This window comes from Panthera uncia, assembly GCF_023721935.1.
Source record: "Panthera uncia isolate 11264 chromosome E2 unlocalized genomic scaffold, Puncia_PCG_1.0 HiC_scaffold_20, whole genome shotgun sequence".
NCBI lineage: Eukaryota > Metazoa > Chordata > Mammalia > Carnivora > Felidae > Panthera > Panthera uncia.
Genome location: NW_026057589.1, coordinates 13,928,563 through 13,942,376, shown reverse-complemented (window position 1 = coordinate 13,942,376; position 13,814 = coordinate 13,928,563). Strand labels below are relative to the sequence as shown.

The 13,814-nt window shown below is 47.7% G+C and overlaps 1 protein-coding gene across 2 annotated transcripts in view; it reads left to right on the top strand.

The window, feature by feature from the left end:
• CFDP1 (craniofacial development protein 1) overlaps nucleotides 1-13,814 on the top strand; it is a 119,256-nt gene that overhangs the window by 100,260 nt on the left and 5,182 nt on the right. The window contains exon 6 of one of the 2 annotated variants that reach the window (XM_049622627.1): nucleotides 8,051-8,209. The exons of the other annotated variant lie outside the window; for it this stretch is intronic. Within the exon in view, the coding sequence (XP_049478584.1) occupies nucleotides 8,051-8,209 (159 nt within the window). The remainder of the gene's footprint in view (nucleotides 1-8,050; nucleotides 8,210-13,814) is intronic. 2 annotated transcript variants of the gene reach the window in all.

Below are 13,814 nucleotides of genomic sequence, written 5' to 3'. Positions count from 1 at the left end.
AAATTTTTTTTAAATAAATAAATAAATAAATAAATAAATAAAACAAAACAATGCCCTTTGTGGCAAGACACCCAAGCCCACTAAGCAGGCTGGTTTCAGCAGAACAATAGACTCCTAGAGGACAGTTCTTCACAGAGAAAAGGGACAGTAAGTTTCTCTTGGGGTGTGTTGCTAATAAATACACTGCCCGACAGATCAATTAGCTTGTCCCAGGAAAAAAGTCCTTTTCATTGTCACTGCAGAGCCCCTAAGCCCAGTTACTTGTCCCAAGATGAACGCCCTGGATTACAGCAGGGACCAGGAGACTGTGCAGTGAGAGGGCCTGTACTGCTCTGGGGAGAACAGTTCATGGCTCACTGTGAATGGATGATGCATCCACTCCCGGAAGAGCCATCCATTTCAGTAGATCCGACCGAGTCTGCTGGCGTGATCGGGTTTCCGGCATCAGCGGAGACCTCGGTGCTTCACTGACAGGGAAGGAAGAGTTGGAAAGGGCTTTCTGTAAAACACTGTTTCGGAAGAGATTAGAATTCAGAACTTTTGGGGCACCTGGGTGGCTTCGTGAGTTAAGTGTCTGACTCTTGGTTTCAACTCAGGTCGTGATCTCACAGTTCCTGGGATCAAGCCCCGCATCAGGCTCTGTGCTGACACTGCAGGGCCTGCTTGGAATTCTCTCTTTGCCCCTCCCCCTGCCTTTCTCTCTCAAATAAATAAACCTTAAAAAAAATTTTTTTTTAATTTTTTTTTTTTTTAACATTTATTTATTTTTGAGACAGAGAGAGACAGAGCATGAATGGGGGAGGGTCAGAGAGAGGGAGACACAGAATCCGAGACAGGCTCCAGGTTCTGAGCTTTCAGCACAGAGCCTGACGCGGGGCTCGAACCCACAGACCGTGAGATCGTGACCTGAGCCGAAGTCGGCTGCTTAACCGACTGAGCCACCCAGGCGCCCCAAACCTTAAAAAATTTTAAAAACAAAAAAGAATTCAGAACTTTTGCCACCAGAATAATCAAGTGTGTTTCGGAGACATGTTTTAAAGATCTAGTACAGATGAAATCAGATCAGACTTAAGTGTACTTCATTCTTGGATTGGGATCGAAGCGGTAGAACCAAGTCACAAATCACTTGCTATTTGTATAAAAGCTGAAGCTGCTGCTCTTTGTCAGCCTTTATTTCACCTTTTGCTGATAGATGCCACTTTTGGGGGCAGGTAGCTGGCACAGTATCAACGTTAGTAACAGGTTCCAGAGCACTGAGAGTTTTTCAAGCCACAAAATGGTTAAGATCATTTGATACTTCTTGTCTGACTTCTGATTTTCCACTTTCCTGAGCCCAGTGGCCTATAGGATACTGCCGGTACATTGTTGGGAGGTGAATGGGATTTGAACTCTCTCCCTAAAGTACCGCTGGCTTCCAGGCTGTTTCCTTGAGTGGTCTGGTTTTGGGCTTTGGGGAGATCACTTAGAGATTTGCACTGACGAGGAGTGAGACTGGCCCAGGGATCGGGGCTTTACTTTTCATTCTTGCAGATTTTAGGTAAATCCAAAGAAGATCTAAAAGAGGACGGTGGTTCCAAGCAGACAGCTCTCAACGAAGAATTATCATCATAAACTTTCTTCCCATTTCTCAGGGAGTACCGTGACAGTTCCGGACCCTTGTATGGCTCTGGAAAATAATCCCATGTGTGAGCTACAAAAAAATCCACTCCTGCCTTGTAAACAGATGACAAATCCTAAGGAAACTGGGTATCTGTGCCAAAGAATCTTTGTTCCAAATAATTTGCATTTTAGTGGTTATGCAAGTTATGAGACGGAAGGCATAGACTAGAGCCAGGCTCCATGTGTTAGAGTTCTAAGTAAAGGTCAGTAGTGCTTCCTTGTACATGTGTTGACCCTATTCTTGCCAGTCTACTTTTGGAGCTGCCTTTTCTGACGTCTTGGTTCCAGTGCAGTGTTGACTCCTTTTGTCACGAGAAAAAAATTCATTTGGATAAGCCCATTATCAAATCACAGGGATTTAGTTCATTAAACACGTAGTGATCACCCACGTAGTGTGGGTGAGTCAGGAATGAGTAGGACATGGGAATGAGTAGGCTTCCCCTGTGAGCTCCAAGACAACAGGGGAAATAAGAACACACCCCCCCCCCAAATTAGCAGTGAAAGAAGTCGGAGTATGGCATGGATCCCCAAAGGCTGTCTGTACCCAACTCCAGCATCAACCAGGTAGAAGAGACAGGTGGGGAGGTGGGGTGGGTGAGACAGGCCGGAAGTCAGAAGCACAGAGAAGCAGAGAGTACTGGTCCCACGTCTTCCCTTGGGAACTTGGGCAGGTTTCTTAATCTTCTTGGATTTCATAGTTAACTCATCTCTAAAATAAGGAAGTTGGATTAAACAGCCTCTCATATGGTCCCTCTTTTGTGCTCTGAAAGTAAGTATGTGGTTATAATTTGCCTGTATGGCGGTCTCTTCTATTACATTGTCTCCTTGAAGCCAAAGATTATGCCTTATGTATTTGTGTGTCCCTAGGCCCAAGCACAATGTCTGGTATACAGTCATTTCTCAGTAATCTCTGATGGAGGAGTACAATGAATGACTGACTCTAAATTCATTCCCAAACCTAAAATTCTATTCTGTGGGCCGGCTGAGTTCCTGAGGCCAATTTTAAAGATCTTGGGGAAAGATGTGCCCACTTTGCCTTCACAGTCAGTTGCAGTGTCCTGCCATCCTCTCTGTTTCCCCTTGTTATCTTCCTGGTTCTTTCCCAGCACCTCTTGGAAATAAACAGCAGGATCCAGAGCATCATGAGGGCAGCTGGATAGAGCAGTGCTTTTGCTACAAAATGAATGGAATCAGTGGATTCGTTCGGGTGAATCTGAGTCCATGCTTCTGAGGCTGGAGCCAAGAAAACAAGTTACTAATGTCTTTCTGACATACTCACCAGGATAGAGCTTATCATTTGGTTGCAGTGAATTTTGTTAAACTTCCATTTCTGTGACTCAAGAGAAGCAGAAAAAGTTCTAGCAGATTATCATCATAAACTTTGAATTGAGAAAGGAAAAAGATGACTGTCGTTTTGCCTTTTTTTGCCCCTTTTACTTTTTTGGAGGTTCTGAATCTGTGTGTGCGAGGTCTTCGTGGGTGTCTGGTGTTGGCATAGGTCGTTGGGCTGGGTGCCGTGGAAAGGGAACAGAAGAGAATTGCTTATTGAGGGATAACGAGCTCTAATACATGAGAGAAAAAAGCTTGATAGGAGCTGCTTTCACCAGCAAGCCCGCTGCACTCAGCCAGGTGCTCTTGGCGCAGAAGCCTGCTGCTTTAGAGGAGAGGGGAGCCGAGGCCATGCGCTTGGACGGGATTAGTCTTCACATCGAACTTACGGTAGTTAGGGTCAGTAGAGGACAGTGGCGTTCAGGAGGAGGGGGTCGAAAGGCCATCGTTACATTGGAAACATCTCGGTAGCCACATACCGGACATGTCTGAGAATGAGCAAGTGAATGGTGCCTTTCTTTGGACTTGGCCTTGCAACAGGTGGATGAGGAGTCTCTTGAATGAAATACCGTGGTCTTCAGTGACACCGCTCACCACAGTTTAGAATCAAGATCTGAAAATCCATGGCTGGGGAAACAGGTGGTCTGTCAAAGGTGACCCTCTGGTAGTACCTTGCCCTTATGACTTAGGATCCAGTACAAAGAGAAATCGGTGGCTCTGTTGATCTGGTGCCTGCAACTGCACTGGTTCCTGCTGACAGCAGAGGGGTCTCTGAGGGAATTCTGACCTCCCCCTTCCCACAGCTGCCAGAGGTCTGTGGGAGGGCAGTGCTAATAGACGCCTCCTGGCGAGCCGCCCCTCTCGGGACCACTGCGGTACTCTCTGCGGCGCTCTTTCCTGGCCAAGAGAGCCGGCCGCCCTTGACCAGAAGCTGAGGCTTTCTTGCCTGCCTCTGCCCTCCTGAAAGCCTGGTTGATGAGCCTTAACAGCAGAGCTAGGGCCGAGGTCATGGTACACGTGCCCTCCTGAAAGCTGTGATGGAGCGATGCCAGGCTTGTGCCACTGCAGCCCCGTGTCGAGTGGTGGGGCGTATGAGTGCTCCAAAGCCTGCAGGGACCCCACGCCCCAGATTCCAGAAGAGAAAGGGCTCTCAGTCGTGATGAGCCTCGCATGTTTTGGCTGCTGCCATAAATGTGTCATTCACTTTGATGTAGCCTCAAATACAAGACAGGTAATTTTGCTTTCGAGACTTACCAGATTAGGAAGTCACAAACCACATTCATGATCCAGTGAAGACAGACCTGGAAGCTTTCCCTTAAAGCATATTAGCACAGGGGACATTTCGCTGGTGTTTAGTGGTGAGCAAGGCAAAGGGGGATTATGGCTTTTTACTTTTCTGGAACTCTCTTCACTGTTAATGCTGCAAAAGATCATTATCTCAGACTTCTCAAAGTGATTGTCAGAAAGATGGTATAATTTGGGACTACCATCAGAACTGCAGCTGAGGGGCGCCTGGGTGGCGCAGTCGGTTAAGCGTCCGACTTCAGCCAGGTCACGATCTCGCGGTCTGTGAGTTCGAGCCCCGCATCAGGCTCTGGGCTGATGGCTCGGAGCCTGGAGCCTGTTTCCGATTCTGTGTCTCCCTCTCTCTCTGCCCCTCCCCAGTTCATGCTCTGTCTCTCTCTGTCCCAAAAATAAAATTAAAAAAAACGTTGGAAAAAAAAAAAAAAAAAAAAAGAACTGCAGCTGAGGGTGGGAGATGCTGTACAGAGCTTATGGTGCCCCTCGGGTGGAGGGACCAGGTTGTCATGAGCTGAACGATGAATGAAGGCAAGTAGAAATCACTCCCCTCGGGGCGCCTGGGTGGCTCAGTCGGTTGAGCGTCTGACCTCGGCTCAGGTCACGATCTCGCGGTCTATGAGTTCGAGCCCCGCGTCAGTCTCTGTGCTGACAGCTCAGAGCCTGGAGCCTGTTTCAGATTCTGTGTCTCCCTCTCTCTGACCCTCCCCCGTTCATGCTCTGTCTCTCTCTGTCTCAAAAATAAATAAACATTAAAAAAAAAATTTTTTTTAAAAATCACTCCCCTCAGAATCCCCAATTTAAAAGTATTCTGAACACCCTTTATTCTGCAAAGAGCTGATTCCCTCCCTCTAATTGTTTCTGTGATCCGGGTGACGTTGATTGAGTGCCTACTGTTTGTAACACCCAGTCCATGTGCCATAGAGAGATTTGGGGACCCGGAGCTTAAGTACCCTCAGAGAGACGGAGCACGCACGAGGAAAGCAGTGTTGCACCTAAGCAGTTAGGTTCCCCTCAAAGCAGGACCTCGGATAAGTCCGTTAGTGTAGGTCCTTCTTTGGGAAGCCGTCTTCGGGCAGCAGGAGTGAGGAGGTAGAGGGAGGGGATGGGGCAGGAGGGAAAGCCAGTATGAGAGTGTGTTTCCAGGGCTGCAAGAGCTCCTTGCCACCAGGACTTCTAGGAGCATTCAGATGACCTCCTGGAATTGCCTGTGTGAGGACAAGAGTCTGCGCCTTGTAGCTGTAGCCATCTGGGGCCATCAGGGTGGCCCCAATGGTATGACCTCCACCACGCGGCCAGGCAGTGCTTCCAACATGTAGGCAGGATCAGAGGAGGCCCTGCAGCCAGAAGAGGAAAGCCTCGAGGTGCATGCTTTTGGTAGATGTTGTCAGCAGTGATTCTGAGCCTGCTCAGAAGTGCCCAGTGTGGCAGCAGCTAGAATCAAAGTTCTCAAGCATCTGCTACGGGAAGGATCGGTGCTCGAATGGGTGCCCTAGACACACCACCAGGAGGCATCTCATCCAGAGATTGGCAAAGGGTCGGAGAAGGCTTCCTGGAGGAGTCGCCCCTAAGCTGAGACAAGACCAGATAAATGGGAGATGAACTCTAGGTTCAGGACTGTATGGTTGGACCTTAGCTTACAAGGGTAGATGTGGTGAGGGAAGATGAGGAAGAACTTTGCAAGTTAGGAAGAAACGTATTCTTTCTTTTAAGAGCAATGAGGGGTCAGGGAAGGGACATTTAAGCAGAAAGACATGATAAGCCTTGTGTTTCAGAGAATTCCCCCTAATGATGGCACGTGGAATAGAGGCCAGGGTGGAACAGGTGAGTGGGCTGGGACAAAACAGGTCAGGGAGACCAGAGAAGAGACTGCAGAGTGCTCCAGAAGAGATGATAAAATAGTAAGAACCAGGGCGATGGCAGTGAGGCCAGGGAGGAGGGGAAAGATGGGGGACGTACTCAGTTTCTGTACCCTCACTCATGCTCTGCTCCTGGTAAAAATACAGCCTGGGTGCGTGCGTGTGCGCGCGTGCTTTGATGAGAGATTGCTGGAGGAAGTGACTTATGTGGAAAAGAATTTTTAGAAGATGTGAAGTGAAAATCACAGAGAGCTGTTTGGAAAATTTTTAAGCAAACTGGGAAGTAAAATAGCTGTCAAAAAATATCTCAAGTAGATTCTCAGCTTAGACGTGAGACTGCACGGGGCACCGCACTGGGAGTCAGAAAGACCTTGCTTTGTCCTGGCTCTGCATGTTCTATTGGCTTGACCTTCATTGTGTCATTTAACCTCTCTGAACTTTGTTTATGTGTCCAATTCAAAATGAGGACGAGGATGCCTGTCCAGCCTGTCCTGCGTCCATCTTAAGCTAACATCGTGTGGTGGGATGTGACCACAACAGGGGAGCTAACATCCTCCTGACCAGCATGAATAGGATGAGGGTGTGGAGGGTCATGGTTTGGCCCCCGGAGTCTTGTGTTCAGTGTGGACACCAGCCTGTCTGCTCACTCTGAGGCAGGAACGGGCCATCCTTCACTGGCCCTGTGCTGCAGGGAGGTGGGTTTCAGAAGGGTTAGCATGACACCAGATCCTCTCGAGTGTTCTTCCCCCAATTCGGAGATGCGGTGGTCCTCTTTCACGGGTCGTAGTAAGAGTACAATGAGAAAATGGCAAGGGAAGCACTTGGAGAATTAGCATTCTAGGCAAGTGAAAGGTATTACTGCTGATGTTATCAGTAGGACTTATGATGTTAGCTCATACAAGTTGTACATGTTTGACTCTCCTACATATCCCAGTAAAGCAGAAAGTAACTTTCAGTTTCCTGTGTGGTCGTATACAACGTGTTTTAGTTCCATAAAGTGACCAAAGGCCATGTTCCTTCCATAGTTCTTTGCCCTGATGCCACCTTCTTACTAACTAGCTGCATTCTGTTTTCCTTATTTTATCTTCTACATTTAACAGTGACTGGAGACATGTGACCTGCCAAGACTTGAACTTGGGCGTATGGGGTTTCTCCCACAGTCCATGATCGTGTCACCAGCAAGTAGAACACAGGCTGTATACTCCCTCCTTTCAGGGTGAGGAATGTTCTCCACCTCCTGGGAAAATCCAGGGTCCTGACTCACAGGAGTCGAAAGGAAACTGACCTTAGAGTCTTGTTAAGATACTGTGACTTCTGCTCATCAGTGTTGGGATCTGTTTCTCTTTCTCTTAAAGGAGTTCCCTGGGGCTTTAGGGCACAAATGATGACACTGACTCAGGGTGACTGACATTTGTTACACCTTTACTCTGTGCCCAGTGCTATTTTAAAGCACTTTACCTCCAAGATACACTACAGCCCTGTGAATAACTATTCACCTGGTAGGTTATAGGAAACCAGGGCAGATGCGGTTAAGTAGGCTCAGGTCACACCGAGCCAGAATATCTACAGAGGGATGTGACTCCAGAGCCGTGTCTGAATCATGCGGCGCGTCTCCCTCTCTGCAAGTAGAGACCTGTCCTACAGAGCAAACAGAGGTCTTTAGGATTTCCTAGTCCTAGGTCCTTAGAGCCATCAGAGATGTTCAACAGGAAAAGTACATTCGAATTCTGGTCTACTTAAAGTGTTCTCTACACCAGACAGGAAGTACTCTAAACACAAAAAAAAAGGTTTCCATTAAGATAAAAAGCTCAAATCTAGGGAGCCCTGTAACAATCAGAAAAACCATGAATCAAGAGATGATTGTTCTTACATGTTTACACATTTCGTTTTTTCGCTTTCCCTAGGTTAAAAAGATCAAGTGGCATGACCAGCCTTTTGGGGAAAATTGGAGCTAAGAAGCAGAAGATGAGCACCCTAGAGAAGTCCAAGTTGGACTGGGAGAGCTTCAAGGAGGAGGAGGGCATTGGTGAAGAACTAGCCATCCATAATCGAGGGAAGGAAGGGTAAGGAGTAGTAGATTCCGTTCCTCTGAAAATGCTGAACACTCGGAAATAATTCATTATAGCCAGGCTGCCCAGTGTAAGCAGGCAGGCACTTTTCGTAGTGAAACAAAAAATGTGAGCACTTTGGCTTGTCGGTGAGGCTCTGTTCTAATGCGGAGCAGACCCTCTGGGTGAGCAGCACACTGAGGGGCAGCGGGGGAGGGGACACGAGAGCAGCCCTCCTCTGGGGGCCAGTCACACCGGCCCAGCTGCCCAGCCGAGCTCCCTGAATGACTGCTCCCGTGAACTCTAAGTCCCCTGGTTTGGTCACATGGTCAGATCTGGCTGGCCGTGTCAGCCTTGGCCTGATCGGAATGGTTTGGCCTTCTGAGAAGCCAGACCAGCCCAGTGCTTCAGGAGCTGAGGCAGCAGAGTGCCCAGATGTCATTGCCTTATCGCGGGATTGGTTTTGCCCGTGTCACTATGGCCCAGGCTGGGGCTTCAACCTGTACGACACACCGGCCCTCACACAGCACCCAGACTGTCACTTGCACCCTCGTCTTCACTGTGGAATACGGAGAGGGCATCCGTAGGCTCTGTATTGAGGAATTATCAAAAAAGATGGTGTTCGGTGAATACTTAGGAATCTCAGAAGGAGTAAAAAACAGAGTTGCTACAGAACAGGGTCCATGGCTCAAGGTCATCACTCCCTGCCCCCCTAACAGTGAAAGGAAGTGTTATGTGGCTGTCAGACAGCTCTGGGTCCTCACCACCCCCCCTCATCAGGAAGGGCTCTCCCTGCAGCATACTGGGCGTTTCTGAGGCTCAGCTCCTTTGCTTGTTAATTGGGGTCATGATACCACACTCAGGGTGACTGTGAGGATCTCATGAGATAACGCATGTAACACATGTATAACATACACATCACACACATGAAGTACATAAAACCCTTTGCAGAGCCCCTGTCACGTAAAAGGATGCATTATGGGGTAGTCATTCAGGTTATTTGTGAGTTAAGTTATAATAAGGACAGGTAAGGAAGGGGGTTATTGGGAGGGGGTCACATTTCTAAATCAGGCCTCAAGATTATTTGAATGAACCTGGAAGCTGATCAGTATGTTCAAACATTTTTTTGTTAAGTGACTTCATGAGCTCATTTAACCATCAGGCTTCTAAGTCAGTCTGTCAAAGACAGAATGCCCCAGGACAGAGGCAGAAGTGCCGAAGCCTCCTGGGGAAGGCCCAGGATACATACATACATACATACATACATACATACATACATTTATTTATTTATTTATTTATTTTTGAGAGAGAGAGAGAGAGAGAGAGAAAGTAAGTAAGTGAGAGCGAGCACAAGCAGGGGATGGTAGAGAAAGAGAGGGAGGGAGACACAGAATCCAAAGCGGGCTCCAGGCTCTGAGCTGTCAGTTGTCAGTGCAGAGCCTGACTTGGGGCTCGAACTCACCAACCGTGAGGTCATAACCTGAGCTGAAGGCAGACACCCAACTGACTGAGCCACCCAAGCACCCCAAGGGGAAGGCCCAGAATACAGCACGGGCAGGAATCTGTGTTATCTAGAGAAGGCCTCTGACCTCGCCCCAGACCTCCCCGCCTTTTTAGCTCTGGTAACTCACAGATCTTTCCTCTTCTCCACATTTGCCTTCTGATCTAAGGCAGCAAGGGATCTGCCAGTGTGTGCAACTTTATTGCTCCTCTGAATATTGATTGTATGGGTCGGACAATGTTCGTTCTGCTGAAGTTAATAGAGGTCTTATAAAAGTAAGGAGTGGTGCTGTTGAAGATAAGGGAGAGTTAATAAAATGTAGACTGGAAGAGAAAACAAGATTAAAAGGACATCTGCCCAATGAGGACTTTTCAGGCAATGGAAAATTACGTAACTGGGTTAGGGAACTACTAATAGCATGCAGCTCTTAGGTGCTCTGCTTTCCCTCCTTCTCTGAGATCCTCCCCGCCCCCCTGCCCCATTTGATTCTGCTGATCTGATTCTGTTTTTCCGGTGCAGATCTGATGACTTCTTTGCCCTGCCTCTGGCTGTTCTCACCTTCCCTCTCTAGTGCCCACCCGCACACCTCCCCTCACCTGCCTTTCCTAGCTCTTGTAGTTGTAGTAAAGGGGCTCAACCCCTAGTCCAGGGAACATGCTGTAGCTCCAGGGTCTCACCTTGGTTAAGCGTGAGGATCCTCTGGGGGTGGTTTCCAGAGTTGAGGTGACAAGGGCACCACCCCCATACAGAGCTGCTGAATCAGGAGTCACAGGTATCTGTATCTTTAACTCACTCCTCAGGTGCTTCTGATACACAGCCAGGGTTGAGAATCACGAGACCATAACATCAAAATTCTAGAGATGAGAGCAAGATAGCCAGCTGCTGGGTGAGCCTTTCCAGCACACACGAAACTAGAGAGCCAACTTCAAAACAGGGAATGTCGAGAAGGGAAAGATTTCTCCTGAAAAGGGAAGGAGCATAAGAACCAGACCTGTAGGTCTGCTTGGGCAGAGGCAGCTCAGGCCCCCAATTCTTCTTCACAGGTGCCAGCAACAGCAAGGACTCAAGGGGAGGGAATCTCTGAGGGAATGTGTGCAGAATCCCAAGAGGTATATCCCTGGAATAAAGGTGATCTTTGCTGAAACCAAGAAGGGGAAAAGTCCTATTTGATAACATCTCAAACGAGGCACCTATGATTGGCCTCTACCATATATATTTAGAAGACTGTGACCTTTTTACAAGTACCAGATTTAAATTGATCTCATACAAGAATTCAGATCATAACTGGCGATAAAAATATTTCTGTTCTGCATTCTTGATTAAAATAAGATTGGATTGAGATTAAAAGCTTATGTCATGCTTTTTATATTTTCATAGTAACTCCAGTTCAGTACATGCTAACACATCTTCCCCCTTAAAAAGATTTGATAGAATGTGAAGCTAGCTTGGTCAATTTTGGGTTATTACTGTCCAATTATTTAAAGGCAGTTTTGCCATCTTAAAATATGCATGTAAGGAAACAAGGTACCTTGAGAAACTGCAGGCACAGGACCAGGTCTGTTTTAACATGTGTGTCTGCTACTTCCATTGACATTTCATTAAATATCAATAAACTAAACACTCCAGTGAAGAGACAGGGATTGGCACATTGAATTAGAAAATAAAAAACAACTAATTTACTGGTTAAAAGAGACACATCAGAACAGTGGGATGCAGAATTGGTGAAAATAAAAAGATGGGAGACAAATCAAGTAGCCACTAACCAGAAGAAAGCTGATGGAGCTGTACTGTTATTAGACAAAATAAACTTTAAGACAGGAGCATTTCCAGAAACAAAGAGGAGGTCTCCTCGTAACGATGAAAACATTCAGTGCATCTGGGAGATTCGACAGCTCATGTTTGAATGTCCCTCTTGGCATTAACCACCGAAGCGTGGTCACTTCTTGCAACTCAGCAGCCCCACACCAGCCGTGTTCCCAGCAGAAATTCAGTTGTGTGTTCCCCAAAGACAGGTGTGAAGATGGCAGTGATAGTACCTTTCATGATATCCCCAAACTGGAGGCAACTCAGGTATCTGTCAATAATGCAGTAGACAAAGTATGAAGGTCGAATTGGCTTTATTAAACGGCTCGTGAATTGGGCAGCCTCCCGTCTACCGCGTAGAGGGCTACAGAAAGGAAAGGGTTTTTAAAGGCAGGACAAGGAAGTCATAAGCAAAAAAGGATTATTTCAGGTGAGGTCACCTCCATTTGATGACAAAACGGTTCTAATAGGTGGATTACCTCATCTTTCTTTAGCAGATAAAGAAGGCCCATGTGACAGATTACCTTATTGGTGCTGACCAGAAAATTCCTGACTGACCGGTTAAAGGTTACATTCCTAGGGGGTTGAAACTGCAGTTAGGTTAGGTATTAAGTCTGGGTTTACTGACCTGGGGCCTTAACCTAAGTGACACCATTTTGGGCCTGAGGTTTTCTTTAGCAGTTCTCACACTGGGGTACTCTTTAGTAATTGGAATGAACATGGATAAATTTCAGCAACGTAATATTGCAGAGAAGTTCATGCACTTTGATTCCATTTATATAAAGGTCAAAAACAGGCAAAAGCAGTGCTGTCCACTAAGTCATTTTGTGAAAGAAGCAAGTCGCAAAAGAATTCACACTATAAGTCTACTTCTGTCAAGTTCAGAATTAGGCACAACTAGACCATAATGTCGAGGGAACAGAAACTTCAAAGGCAAGCAAGCTCGCACCTGGCTGGGCTGGCGCTGGTGGACGAGTGACGCAGGGGCCTCCTCCAGGCCACCAGCATTCCGAGTCTTGACCTGGCGATGGCCGCGTGAGGGCTCGCTCGATGATGATTCGTTTGCCTTGCCCGTTTCGTACACTTTAGTGTGTGTTTTACATTTTACGGTAAAACTGAATTGAAATTGAATTCAAATCCTCGCGCTACTACCAGCCTGCTGTGTGCTTTAGCCCATTTCTTCACCTATAAAGTAGAAACTCTTCAGTGTACCTCTCGAGTTGAAGGGGAGATGGCTGGGGTGTTTATAAATATAGTGAGTCCTCTGCTCACTCTTCTTTCTCCCATCTGCCATTACTGACCACACCCCATCAGGGGCCTTACTCCTTCAAATTCCCTCCTGGTGTATCCCTGCCCAACTTTCAGGAATGCTTTCCACAGAGGTGGCAGATACAGCTCGGTGGCATTTCCTCCCAGTCCCCCTGGCTAGCCTCTTCCTTCTCTGGGCTTTTAAACTTGGGAAGTTCCAGCGCTGAGCCTGGCAGCCGTCTGTCCTCACATTCGCCCCACACCCCACCTCCCCCAGGAGAGCTCACTAGTTCCACAGCTTAGGTACCACTGTCTGCCGACGGCTCCCAGAAAAGCTCTCCCCTGCCTGACCATTCCGCCGAGCTCCAGACTCCCGTATCACCTGTCGGGTTGACATCTCCGTTTGCGTGTGCAAGACACACATCAGATTTAACATCCAACACCGAATACTTGCCTTCCTTCCGTAGACTCCTTCCTCAGACTTCTCAGAAAACGGCACCATCACCATCGATCCTCCTGTTAAAAGAAAAACCTAGGAGTCATCCTTGATGACTTCCTGCTTTCTGCTCACTTCCTGAAAGTCCAATAGACCATTGTCTCGTAAAATACATCAGTCCGTCGCTTTATCCGGCCCCACTGCCCCTATTCCAGCATAAGCCACAGATGTCTGCTGGGCTCCCTGTTTCTCTGTCTGTACCCTTCCCTCCTTTCTCCCCAATAGCAGCTAAAAGGATTTTTGTGTATGAGCCATTTTTCCTCTCTTCCCTGCTGGAAGCCCTCCAGTAGCACTTGCAGTCAGGGTTCAGCTTACCCTGGCATTGTAGGCCCTTCGTGAGCTTTCCCTTGCCCACCTCATATCCCCTCTCCCCTGCCCATGACAGCCCAGCCTCTGTAGGGCTCCTCCAGGTCCTCCTCCACGATGGCTCTTACTTGTCACTCGAGTGCCACTCTCTAGAGTAGACTCCCCCCCGGGAACCATCAGTCACATCACCGTGTTTGAGTATGTTGTCGTGTCGTTCCATATACAGTGAGCCTCCAACAGCAGGGGCAGGTTCACCACCCCGTCAC